The sequence below is a fragment of the Scylla paramamosain genome, chromosome 10 (assembly GCF_035594125.1).
Source record: "Scylla paramamosain isolate STU-SP2022 chromosome 10, ASM3559412v1, whole genome shotgun sequence".
In the NCBI taxonomy this organism is placed as follows: domain Eukaryota; kingdom Metazoa; phylum Arthropoda; class Malacostraca; order Decapoda; family Portunidae; genus Scylla; species Scylla paramamosain.
In genome coordinates, this window is record NC_087160.1 from 22,331,932 (window position 1) to 22,345,408 (window position 13,477).

The following is a 13,477-nucleotide window of genomic DNA, read 5'->3' on the forward strand; positions in this document are numbered from 1 at the left end:
ATTAGTTCTTCTCACGTATTACATTTCTCTCACCCACATCGTATCCACCTCGCCTCCCTGACAACGGCTTTCTATTTATACAGGTGTTACTCAGATGTTAAGCACAAGTGTTGGGCTTCCTCTGACACATATCGCTTGCCTTGTTCTTGTTGTTGTTGTTGCTGCTGTTTTTCTCCGCTGTTCAAGCTGTTTACTGATGTTATAAAAGACTCCTGGTTATTGTTACATATGAAATTCACGCGGGTTTGATGCAAGAGGGTGTCAGGGAAAATAGATGGATGGGTGGATGGGTGGAAGTGCTCACTGCCTGGAATGTAAAGGTTGTCTTCGCTGTTGTGTTACGGGAAAGGACTGGGGGTGTTACTTTAGATCCTGTAGAACGGAAGGGACAGTATACACGTTCTCCTTAATATATATCGTTACCTTTATCAGCAAAACACGCGAGTTATTGTTTCTTCATTTCTGGAAAACGAGAAGTAAGAAAAAACAGTCTAATTCTTTTAATTTTCATATCAAAAACAGAAAAAAAAAAGCGAGGTGAATGTTGGACCACTCACGCCTTTGTGATTTATAAAAGGAACTCTGGATGTACCCTTGAAAAACTGTTGCTTACAAATCACGTTTTATTTTCCGGCTCCAGGGATGTTACTTTAGAATTTAGATCTTGTAGAAGGGATGGGATAGTAAACATGTTCTCTTTAATATATATCGTCACGTTTATCAGCAAACCACACAAATTACTCTTTCTTTTTTCTGGAAATCGAGATAAAAAAAAAGAAAAAAGGAATAATTCTTCTGATTTTCATATAAAAAACGTAACAAAACCGAGCTGAATGTCAGACCACTACATCTTTGTGATTTATATAAGGATGTCTGGATGTATCCTTGAAAAACTGACGCTGACAAATCATGTTTTATTTTCCGTTTTCCCCGACGCTCGCTGTGAAGCTCGGGACTCGGGGCCACGCACTAATTGGCACGGATTAGTTGGGGGACGAGGAAGTCTTAAAGGCATTTGTGTCTAGCGCCATGCATTCCCTGGCACTGCTGAAACTAACTGGCTGATTTTTTGTAGATTTTTGTCTGGAATCTTTTTTTAGAAGTGTCATATCGATTTTTCTTTTTTTAACTTTTATTCTATTTTTTTTTTTTTTGTTCCCATAGTCGTACTTCTTAACACATTCAAGTGAATAAGAGGAAAACAAATTATGGTTGCACTCCTCAGGTTCTGGCGTCGCATCGATCATGGCCAAGAAAACAAAGAGTGGAAAAGCGGAATACATAACAAAGAACCGTCAGGCAAAGAAGGGAAAGCAGGGCCCCGGAATCCGAGCTCGGCGTTTGCCCGTAATGGACGCCTCCACTTTAAACTTCAGGCACGTCGTCGGAATCTCCAGTTATGTTTTTTCGTGTAATGATGCACAGTCACAGTTCATCTCAGCACCCCAACCCTCGAGCTCCGCGGGACACCCTTGTGGTAGCTGTGCATTAAGATCCGACGCGCTCCTGCCTGGAATCACGCGGACAAAGAGGTGGACCATTGGGGCGTGTGTCTGCTTGTGTGTGTGTGTGTGTGTGTGTGTGTGTGTGTGTGTGTGTGTGTGACTCTCTTTCTTTCTTTCTCTCTCTCTCTCTCTCTCTCTCTCTCTCTCTCTCTCTCTCTCTCTCTCTCTCTCTCTCTCTCTTATGGCAAATGTGCGTGCAACGAGGAAATAAAAATCAGAAATCACACACACACACACACACACACACACACACACACACACACACACACACACACACACACACACACACACACACACACACACACACATACACACACGTCACTTCCCCAGCATGTATATATATATGTTTATGTGTGTACCTGCAAAGTGGCTACGTCTGCATTTCAGGTGGCAGGCTAGAGAGGGAGGGTGAGGGGAACAGGAGACATGGGGCGGTGGGAGAGACACACAGACAAACAACAAAATGCTTCAAAATACTCACACCCACAGTAGTGACAGACGGCGGTTCCATTCTGCTGTTTAGTGAGACGCCGTTCTTTGCGTTATACTCGACGCCCTCAACGGTGTAGGTTGGAGTGAAGAGCCGGTCAGGCATCCACCAGGGGCAGGCAGGTTTCCCTTCCTACCTCGAGGGGCGAACTTTCAGGCTCGACCCACACGTGTTCCTTGAGTAGGTGAGGAGGCACGTGATGCACTGCTCTTGACGCCTTCAGGAGGGTGGCACAGGGATAGGGCGGGGACAGCGGAGCATGAGGGTTGGGGCAAGGGAAAGGGAAGCACGGTGAGTGAGGGAAGGGAGAGGGGATCGGCGGGTGTGTGGCCCCTCGGGCGTCGCGTCAACCAGTGAGCTCCTGCACTCACTACAGTCACGGCCACAGGTGCGTTGCCGAGCTGTGAAGGGAGAGAAACAGTCTCGACTCACTTCCCCCGCACTCCCTACAGAGGCTCCTCACCTGCCGCCTGTACCCCACCTTTCTTCCCCCACTTCCTCCTCCTCCCCTCCCTCTCTTCCTCGTCTGACACCTCATTTTATCATTAATACCATATTTTTTTTTCTCTTTTTACTCTTCTCGCTCTCAGCCATTACCAGCATCACTGTAAACAAGAGGTCAGTCAGTCATCTCTGCCTCTCCTCCTCCTAAAACACACACACACACACACACACACACACACACACACACACACACATACAGAAGATGGATGAGGGAGGGGTTAAGGGCACTGGGTCAAGATTTTGGTTACGTACGGAAATGAGAGAGAAAAGACAAAGAGACGGGAGGGATATAATTAGAGGTATTGACGGATGGAAGGGAGGGATGCACAGAACCACCCACAGGGAAAGAGTTAATGAAGTGTATAATTGCTGCAGTAGACTGAAAATAATGGTGAGAGTGCGTATAATGAGATTGTTTACCTGTGGCGCCACTCTCTCCTCCCTTTGGTTGTGGCGCCACTCTCTCCTCTCTTTGGTTGTGGCGTCATTATCCCCTCCCTTTGGTTGTGGCCGCTCTTTCTCTTCTTCCTTTGGTTGTCTGACTTTTAAATCACTCATGAGAACTGGTACCGTCTATTAAAATTTGTAACTTAGCTTTCTGTCTCCTCTCTTCCTCTATCTTCTTCCCTTCCGTCTCTCTCTCTCTCTCTCTCTCTCTCTCTCTCTCTCTCTCTCTCTCTCTCTCTCTCTTTCTGCCTCCCTCTATCCTTGCAAGTCTCCTTCTCTTCCTGGTTCCCTCAGTCTCGCCTCCTCTGCCCCAACGCTGCTCTTCATTGATCCCAGCCAGACAGGTGAGAGAGTATCCTGTGAGTAATCAATAGAGGTATACCCCTAACTGCTCCCCCTCCTTTCCCTACACCTTTCCCTCCCGCACCTGAGTCTGCGCTTCCTCTTCACCTGTGCCTTTGCTTCCTCTCCTTCCCCTCTCCAGTACGTGTGAACCTCTCTTCCTTCCACACATGCATCTGTTCTTCCTTCCAGTGTTCCTACCACTTGTACATTTGGTTTCGATGCACATCTGATAACTGAGTCTGTCTTCCCTCCAAACAAGTTTGTCTTCCCTCCAAACAAGTCTGTCTTCCCTCCAAACTCGAGTCTGTCTTCCCTCCAAACACGAGTCTGTCTTCCCTACAAACAAGTCTCCAAACAAGTCTGTCTTCCCTCCAAACAAGTCTGTCTTTCCCCCAGACAAGTCTGTCTTCTCTCCAAACAAGTCTGTCTTCCCTCCAAACAAGTCTGTCTTTCCTTCAGACAAGTCTGTCTTCTCTCTAAACAAGTCTGTCTTCCCTCCAAACAAGTCTGTCTTCCCTCCAAACAAGTCTGTCTTTCCTCCAGACAAGTCTGTCTTCTCTCTAAACAAGTCTGTCTTCCCTCCAAACAAGTCTGTCTTCCCTCCAAACAAGTCTGTCTTCCTTCCAAACACGAGTCTGTCTTTCCTCCAGACAAGTCTGTCTTCCCTCCAAACACGAGTCTGTCTTCCCTCCAGACAAATCTGTCTTCTCTCCAAACAAGTCTGTCTTCCCTCCAAACAAGTCTGTCTTCCCTCCAAACACATGTCTGTCTTCTCTCCAAACAAGTCTGTCTTACCTCCAAACACGAGTCTTTCTTCCCTCCAAACAAGTCTGTCTTCCCTCCAAACAAGTCTGTCTTCCCTCCAAACAAGTCTGTCTTCCCTCCAAACACAAGTCTGTCTTCTCTCCAAACAAGTCTGTCTTCCCTCTAAACAAGTCTGTCTTCTCTCCAAACAAGTCTGTCTTCCCTCCAAACAAGTCTGTCTTCTCTCCAAACAAGTCTGTCTTCCCTCCAAACACAAGTCTGTCTTCTCTCCAAACAAGTCTGTCTTCCCTCCAAACATGAGTCTTCTTCCCTCCAAACAAGTCTTTCTTCCCTCCAAACAAGTGTGTAAGCAAGGTACTCACCTTGCTTACACACCTTTGTTTTTTCTCCGTGTCTGGGTTGCCTTCCTTCCAAGCTCTTCATTCTCTTTTGTCTGCCTTCCCTCCATAGGCGTTTATCATGTCCATTTTCTCTGCGTGTAGGTTGTCTTCCCTTCTCACTCAAGTCAGTATCCGCTTCACGCTTGTGTTTCATTCCCTCTCTTCCTTGAATCCAGAGATGGCGTGGTTCTAGTTTAGTATTCCTCTAAATGAATCTTTAGATCTCATTCTCCATTTGCGTATAGTAGAGAACCTCTATGCTTTCGGCACAGAACCCACACCCGCCTTTACCTGCAAAGTCTGCCCAGTCTTACTTAACCTGCATGGTAAACTTTCGGCAAACCGTTCTGCGACATGAGCTGTCGCATGTTTTATATTACAATGTTCTAATGATACGAAGGGATTACTCTACTTAACTGCTGTACGTACATGGTTGAACATCGAATAGTGTTCCCGTTATGTTCTATGTGACAATATTGTCAGAATAGGTGACACCTCCCTGCATGACATTTTGAAAGCACGGCAAAAACAGTTTTCTTTGATAAATTATATGGTAGACTAGAGGAATTGGGGTGAACACCGTGAATGTTAGTGGAGGAGAGAATGACGTTGGGAGTGGTGTGTGTGTGTGTGTGTGTGTATATATATATATATATATATATATATATATATATATATATATATATATATATATATATATATATATATATATGCCTTAGGTCCTGTACAGGCTAAGCACGTCCTTGACTGTCAGGTGTGAGCCTGACTTTCTTACAGGTTTTTTTTTTTTTTTGTTATTTACATATGTTCTTATGTTGTTTTATAGAGCAGATGCCCAGCTGAGAGATGCGTGGAGAGCGTTCGGTGTGAGAGAAACATATCCTAGTAGACATGTAGCTTTGTTTCATTATTTATTATTTACTTTTTTTTTTGTTATAGGCACTACAGACTCATTCTTGATGGCCAAACACATACAAACACTCGGAAACGCGCTTCACTCAGCTCAAATGCGTTCATGTCTGCTGCTAACTACAACGCTCAGGATCCAAACGTGTGAGCGTAGGAGCATTTGTTTATGACGTCAGAGACATAAAATCTGACTTGGCGCACCACTATCAAGAATTCGCATTTTCATCTGAATTCAAGTGCATACATATTGCAGGACCGTGAATAACAATATAGTTGAACACGTATAAGCATGGAATCAACTCTAGAGCCGCAAACATAATGGTGGAGTGGTCTGACGTGTGATATCAAGTTAAAAAACCAATCAAGGAATGGTGTCACTTCGCACCAGCTTTTGATATACAGAATTTAATGAGTGTTGCTAATAATTTCAGTCATAAACTGAATACCACAGGCTTGTCCTTATGCCCACGATAGTGATATAGTGTGATCAAAATGAGACAACAATATCTAAAGTGATGAAACACCTTCAGTGATGACGGCCCGTCGCCAGACTTGACCTATGGTTTGCTGTTGTCGATTAATAGGATTTTGAAAAAAATGGGGCTTAGAATGATAGGTAGAAATAAATGTGTGTGTGTGTGTGTGTGTGTGTGTGTGTGTGTGTGTGTGTGATCAAGGAATACCCACCACTTTTAACACTAGTGAGCTTGACACCTCTTCCCATCGCTTCATTGCTGGTGGCGCCACTCTCTCCTTTGGTTGTCCCGCCACTCTCTTCCCTCTGTGGCCTTGTGGCCAAAACCAGACAGTACCTTCATCATTCTTATCATGCACTGCAGACAAGGCGGCAAGTCACCGTTACTTGGATCGTGCTTGAGAGAGCTGTTCCACCCGTCTCTCTCTCTCTCTCTCTCTCTCTCTCTCTCTCTCTCTCTCTCTCTCTCTCTCTCTCTCTCTCTCTCTCTCTCTCTCTCTGTATATTGGTATGAAATTATTCATTTGTTGTCATGTCAAGTATATAACTGTTCTTTTTTTATCAATGCATATATTGTTGAGTATCCTGAAATTTGAATTGTGCTTTGGATTAATTAATTAATTAATTATTATTATTTTTCTCGTGACAGTGAGTGGAAGGTGTAGTATAAGGAGAATCATCAGTAGTGCGTGGACATGATGTGCGCGGCCACTGGTCACACAAAGGTAGTGTGTGAAGATATTCTGTGCTTTGAGATGCGGAGGATTATTTGTATGCTTGGCGGGATGTACGTGGTTGTGCTCGCTGTGTGGAGTGTGAGGTAGGAAACAGCCCATGAGGCTCATGGTTACTACGTAAGCTAGGGTGTGACCGTGGTCATTGGTGCTGAGTCATTAGGGAGCTTCAAAAAAAAAAGGTTAGACAAATTTATGGATGAAGATGATAAATGGAAATAGATAGATAGGCTTCATACAGTGACTGCCACTTGTGTGGGCCCTGTGACTTCTTGGAGTTTTCATTTTTTTTTCATGCATTCGTGTGTGTGTGTGTGTGTGTGTGAGAGAGAGAGAGAGAGAGAGAGAGAGAGAGAGAGAGAGAGAGAGAGAGAGAGAGAGAGAGAGAGAGAGAGAATGGTAATCACCTTGAATGATACAAATACCTTATGTGTCGCGTTGGATAATAATCAACAGAATATCATCTATAATAAATCTCCACCGATGTACATTAAAGTGTGGTGCGAACCGTGGCGTAATGAACTGTATGAAACCTGATGCCCGATCACTTGTCGCGTCGGCAAGGTTGGTATGCATGGCCTGACGTTGTGCTGATATGCCGATCTATTTTCCAGTCATAATCAAGGAATATAAACAAATCATTGTTTCTATTCCTTATTCATGATATACGGCAACCATCCCTAGTGTGCATGGCTGCCAGCTGTTGCCACCGTAATCACCAAACGTGTCAAATAATATCGTCCATCGTGTCAGAATGTAAACCTCCCATTTTTGGAATAGTTTTGGGAGCTGTTGTACACTGACAATATTGTGATTATTCTGTTTGGAAGAATTCAGGCAAATTTCTACAGAAAGTTATGATTTGTGAAGTGATTCTATGGATAAAAAGCCATGATGTACGTAACAGCAAGCAAGCAAGCAAGGCTACGAGTCTGGCATCTGAGCATCTGTTCATATTATGAGCAGCATGCAGGAACTCTCTCAGTTCTTTTCCTGTACTGAGACTGAATACTTGACTGGTCGATACGTGAGGGAGGTGGAGGAGGAGCGTCTAGTTACAGGTATACATTAGAGTGAAAAAAAAAAAGAAGCCTTACTCACAGCATTACCAGTGTGTAAGTACAAAATGTTAAGAGTGAAAGCAGTATTGCTGATACTGATGTCTTAGCTTTTAGTTTTGTCCCCTTTTCATTACAGAACACAAGACAACCATCGGTGGCAAGCCACGAAGATGCTTGTGGAGCTGCTTCTGTTCGCTGTGCTGGTGTTCCTGTTGTGGAAGACCTTCAGGAAACCCCCCGGACTGCCTCCAGGTAAGTACTTCTCGACCTCACACAACTTCATGTAGTCACACACTTCATGCTACGAGAGCTTTTACTTTATGCAGAATGTACACTGACGGCAGGAATCGAATTGTACAATTTAATATCGTGGTGATAATGCATTCTTGTTTGTGATGCGTAATGGCGGTACTTGGTGGTGGTATTCCTCAGGCAGGTGGGGGCTTCCTCTAGTGGGCTACATACCCTGGACCAGTAAGAGCTTTGAGGAGCAGGTGATGGACCTCCACGAGCAGTATGGAGACATCTTCCTGTGAGTGGTTGTGTGGACAGTTACCAACTCTGTGCATCTATAGTTCTACTACGCAAATATTATCTTATCGTCTTCCCTCCCGCCCCTCCTCTCTCTCTCTCTCTCTCTCTCTCTCTCTCTCTCTCTCTCTCTCTCTCTCTCTCTCTCTCTCTCTCTCTCACTGCGTATGTGTGTGTGTGTGTGTGTGTGTGTGTGTGTGTGTGTTTGAGCAGCATTGTCTTCCCGACGCAGGTGGAGGATGGGGACTCAGTTGATGATGTTTCTGAAGGACTACAAGCTGGTGAAGGAGGCTTACTCCAGATTCGACTTTATAGACAGACCAAACTGGGAAACCTTTAAGACCTTCGAGGAAACTCCCCACGGTGAGACCACTTGACCATGCTAGCGCGTTGTTTGAACCTTGATTGCCTTTCCTAACATACACCGCATGGCGCATCACGAAGCTGAGAAATAAAAGGTGTCTTGATGCAAAATTGTGCAAGGTTATAGTACTGGGTTATTGTGTTCTTGAACAGGAGTCGCAACGAGTAATGGTCTTCTTTGGCACAACAACCGGAGATTTACGCTGCGGCAGCTGCGTGACCTTGGCATGGGCAAGTCCTCCATGGTGGGGGCGGTGCAGCACCAAGGCCTCAAGCTGCGCGAGACTATCGCCGAGAAGGCTGGCACACCCGGAATGATTCCCCATCAGCTTCACGTGACTGTGCTCAACGTGATCTGGCACATGGTGGCAAGTGCGTGGCGAGTGAGCCTGGGGAGGAGTTTACTTTTCTACATTATACTTCCAGTCTTGTCTATTTCATACCTTTGTTTGTAAAAGAATTTCACGATTGTTTCTCGTCCCTACAGGCAGACAGTTCGATGCAGAAGACAAAATGCTGCAAGAATTCTTAAAACTTATGGAAGACTTCGTGTTGATTTCTAACCGACTGGCCATCAAGGACTTCCTGCCGTGGCTGGAAAATATCATGCCGGATTTCCTCTTTAAACGCCTCATAAAGTATCATGGAACCAAGGATTTGAAGGACAAGTTCATTCGATATTTTACCGTGGGTTGCGTCAAATTTTTTTCCAGGCATGCATTTTTATTTATTTATTTATTTTTTTTATCTTTTATTAGCTCTTGGTTAATAACGTAGATGACACTTTAAAATTATTTTTTTCTTTCTAACCAAAATTTGATATTGGTAATTTCGAGATTGCAGATCTTTGAAGTGGAGGTATAATTTTGATCTCAGAAGAGTCATGTTTTGAAGGGCGTGATTTCTGTTTTCCTTTGTGTGGTCAGGATGAGATCGAGGAGCACAAGGCCACTTTGGATCCAGACAACCCGCGGGATCTCATTGATAGCTACCTGCTGGAGATGGAGGCCAAGAAAGATGATCCGGAGACAACCTGCAGCGGTAGGTCTCCTAAAGGTGTTCCATCGCTCCCTCATCTCTCACTGTATGGTGTAAGGAGTGTCCCCATCTCTGTAAATTCCTCCGTAAAGCTGTTTATTCAGTTAAGTCCTTTAGTGAGATCTACACCATCACCTTTATCAAGATTTATTACCACTCAGGGTCGTGTCCACATCTGGATGACATTTTTACCGATCAATATAAATTTTTGCCATTCTTGAAAACTTCCATTTGGGTCACTTTCATGTCTGGCATGTCTATTTCAGAGTGGGATTTGATTTTTTTAATGTTTGACATGTTCTTCGCGGGAAGCGAGACCACCGTCAACACCTTCACGTGGCTGTGCTGCTACCTGGCCGCACATCCGCAGGTTCAGGGCAAGATGCATACTGAGATTGACGAAGTGCTTCCCAATGGAGCTCTGCCCACATTGGCGGAGAAGCCTAGGTAAATCTCTTCCTTGTCTTGTTTATGTCAGAATCTGCTTAGGTGCTTAATTTCCTCACTCAATTTTGCGTTCTGTCTCTCCCAGGATGCCGTACACAGAGGCAGTGATCAACGAAGTGATGAGGGTTTGTTCACTAGTAAACTTCGGATTGCAGCACATGGCCGCCAGTGACACGCAGCTCGGGGGCTACACCATTCCCAAGGTGAGTTACTCTCATGTACTCCTGTGACTTGTGCTGATGAAAAGCAGAACACTATGAACTTCATTTCTGATTTGCGAATTAAATAAACACAATTGTCTTTGCAGGGAGCGGTCGTGAACGCTACTGTCACGTCAATCCACTATGACTGTCGCTACTGGGATCGACCCAGGGAATTCAAGCCAGAACGTTGGCTGGATAAGAACGGCAAATTCTTCATACCCAAGGAGGGATTCCTGCCCTTCGGTTTAGGTAAATTTTTCGTGCAAGAGGGACACTTACCTAGGGATAGAAAAAGCTGTGTAAAAAAAAAAAAAAGTCCTACTCGAGTACCAGTCCCTAAATTTCCTGTAAAATCTACCAGGTGTAGTTGTGAGTGTGTTCAGTGGCATTTGGCACCAGACTGATATTATGATCATATCTTTGATGTATTTGTCTATTTAGGTATTTCACTGTATATTCATATACATCCGTTTCGGGAGAAAGAGCTTGTGCTCTATGTTTCAAACTCGAAAATGACTAATAATTATTAGCGATGGTTAAAAATTAACAACAAAGATACTCGTCAATATTGATGTCCCGTGACGTCCAGAGAAGGAACACACTATTTCCCGTGTGATCTAAACTAGAGTAGTTGTTTAAACAAACACCCATAAAAGTTTTATTTCACAGAGTCTCTCCTACCTTATTATTGAAGTTGTTTGATATTTTCAAAAGTACATACTGTACATACATACCTATACGAAGGTTGTTTCCCCCCCCCCAAAAAAAAATGATAGCCAAGAAAAGGCACACAACTTCAACATTAACACTCATTGACACCACTCTTTTAGTCCCTTGGCCCATGATGGAGAAGAGAAAGTACTCCTACTCTCACTTTAAGAGGATCAGCCGCACAGCTTGGACAGTTTGGTCCGGATCAAGACTCCTTCATAGCAATACCCTCCCACACCTCACACGATTGCCTCACATCTTTGTGAGACTATCAGTATGTGGCGCCTCCCTCGGAGGTCACAGTTCCTTGTCATTCTTCACGCACTCATATCCGCTCTCCATTCACTTCTGTCACGCACAATCATTCTATTATGTTCCAGTGTAAGTATTCTTCCCGGTAATTCATTCTTCACGCTATTCATTCATCCCTGGTATGGCCTACGTCGAAATTTCTCACCTCTTACACTTGATCTTATTAATTTCTTCATCAGATTATCATCTTCCATTCTCGTAACATACTCGTATTCAAACCATTTCAGCACACGTCGCTCTTCCCGTCCTGCCGTCCCTCTCACCACCCGTTCTCTTTCTCACTTCCTCATTTTGACTGTCCGTCAGAGCTACTGTACATATACTCCTCAGACATTTGATTTCCATTACATTCAATCTCTTCCTTTCTGCCATTTTCCCACTCCAAGACTCAGCACTGTACAGTGCAGTAGGCACTACTGTCGCTTAACACAATAATTCCTTTACATTTATTCCAAGTGTTCTATTCTCAAACAGTCTATTCATACCTCCTAAAACTTTTCCTGTTTACTTCACCCTAGCTCTGAGGAGCTTTTCACATTATGCAGTTACTCGCCGCATCTATTTGCGGTCCGGAGCCGGACACAGCAGTCGACTGTGCAGGTGCAGGTGGTTGACTGGTCCGGGTCCGGATGCAGTTGCGGCGTCCCACTGGTCTTGTCTGGTTTCGTACCGGTGTGTGGTGGCATTGAGTTTTCAATTTAAAAACAAGTCTTCACTCTGTGTGGTTAGTAGCCGCACAGGCATTGTGTGACAAATATTATCTAGTGCACTTCCACAAGATTTCAATGTGTGCGACAGCTGGATGATTGTGCGGCAGCAATCGCAAGCATTTCCGATCCGGCAGCTGCACCAAGAAGCTGCGAGAAACCGCATAATGTGAAAGGTGCCTTAGGAAAAAGTTGCCAGTTCCTTTCATGTCTAATTTTCATTTTGTTTTGATTTGTTTCAGGAAAAAGAGTGTGTGTTGGGGAAAGTCTGGCCCGCATGGAGCTGTTCATCCTCACCACCATGGTCTTTCAAAGCTTCTCCATCGCTCCTCCGCCAGGCAAGTCCGTCAACTTGACACCTGATTTGAGCGGTTTCTTCTTCCGCAAGGCAATGCCCAATGAGTTCGTCTTCACCGCCAGGGAACAGTAATTGTGGCTAAGGTTATCACCAGCTTCTCAGTCAAGTATGTCATCAGGACAACAGATATCCCTCATTTCTTTACTTATTTGTACTAGTTTCCATAGGCAGATCCGGTTGGTGTAATTTAGTGTCTGTCTGCCCTGGCTATATATTGTAACCTACCACAGTACTCCATTCGTTCAGCTTCACTGTCCACTTAATCAGTTGTTTTCACTTTTGTCCACGGAGGTGACAAAACTCTATTGTTTGTCCAACATTGGAACTGGAGGAACATAAGTAGGGTGTTGGTGCAGTGTCCTTTAGCAGCAGAATTTCCAACCTGTTAGATGACAGGATTACTGTCAAGTTGAGCTATCTGATTGAAATGTTGTGAACTGACGTCTCATTGAACATTATGTAACTTTTACAATACATTTCCATTTATTTACGTGTTAATCTTATGGCGTCTGCCGAGCAGATACTACATTTCGGAAAATGAGTTACAATCACTGAGTCGGCTTTGATTCCTTTGAAGTTTTTTGTGTGATTATTGTAAGAACTCTTTCCATAAGGATGTACTCGTCGTGGTGTAGCAGGCAGTGGGAGCAAGGTGCTGTGGAAGTCTCTCAGAGCATCTCTTGGACATGTGGCACTTATGTCGCCTCAAGCCAGCTCGATGTTCGGTTACATGTAGCATCAACCTAAGGAACATCCAGAACACTCTCAGGTCATTGAAATACTGAGCTGTTGATCTGGAAGCTGAAATAAATCTGAGCTTCGCGAGAAAGGTGATGTTTCGTGAATAAACCTAGGAATTGAGTATGAAAACCAATTATGTTGCCGATCGAACAATAAGGTGCGCTTAGAGCTCAAGTGAGATTGTAGGGCTTCTGTGTCTTCGTAATTACATGATTCTGCTACTCTTAGATCAGTTGCTTAGGATTTTATGTGGGTGACAGGAAGGAACCCTGAGGAATAACACAGTTAATAGATTTAGGAGAAGAACAGTGACCGTCTACCACAGCAGCAATAGAACGGTCAGAAAGGAAACTTGAGAAGAAGTTACAGAGACAAGGATATAAACCGTAGGAGGGTAGTTTGGAAATCAAAGCTTTGTGCCAGACTCTATCAAAAGCTTTTGATATGTCCA

The 13,477-nt window shown here is 44.3% G+C and overlaps 2 protein-coding genes across 8 annotated transcripts in view; one reads left to right on the top strand and one right to left on the bottom strand.

Moving 5' to 3' along the window:
* The window catches only part of LOC135104368 (ninjurin-1-like), a 17,756-nt gene extending 15,298 nt beyond the window's left edge, over positions 1 to 2,458 (bottom strand). The window contains exon 1 of one of the 4 annotated variants that reach the window (XM_064011722.1): positions 1,987 to 2,439. In XM_064011722.1, coding sequence (XP_063867792.1) covers positions 1,987 to 2,100 — 114 coding nt within the window. In that variant the 5' untranslated portion in view covers positions 2,101 to 2,439. Of the gene's footprint in view, positions 1 to 1,986 lie in introns of all 4 variants that reach the window. The other 3 variants (XM_064011723.1, XM_064011724.1, XM_064011725.1) reach the window with 3 other exon arrangements.
* Positions 2,459 to 6,526: 4,068 nt separating this feature from the next.
* On the top strand, positions 6,527 to 13,114 carry LOC135104370 (cytochrome P450 2L1-like). 4 transcript variants are annotated; one of them, XM_064011731.1, is made up of 11 exons: positions 6,527 to 6,545; positions 7,752 to 7,867; positions 8,048 to 8,147; positions 8,379 to 8,509; positions 8,663 to 8,881; positions 8,997 to 9,196; positions 9,436 to 9,550; positions 9,814 to 9,994; positions 10,080 to 10,197; positions 10,302 to 10,446; positions 12,170 to 13,114. In XM_064011731.1, the coding sequence occupies exons 2-11, from the start codon at positions 7,786 to 7,788 to the stop codon at positions 12,355 to 12,357; spliced, it is 1,479 nt and encodes a 492-aa protein (XP_063867801.1). In that variant the 5' UTR covers positions 6,527 to 6,545; positions 7,752 to 7,785; the 3' UTR covers positions 12,358 to 13,114. The 4 variants fall into 4 exon arrangements, with proteins under 4 accessions (XP_063867801.1, XP_063867798.1, XP_063867797.1 ...); XM_064011728.1 differs by lacking the exon at positions 6,527 to 6,545 and adding an exon at positions 7,474 to 7,615; XM_064011727.1 differs by lacking the exon at positions 6,527 to 6,545 and adding an exon at positions 7,512 to 7,669.
* Positions 13,115 to 13,477: the final 363 nt, after the last annotated feature.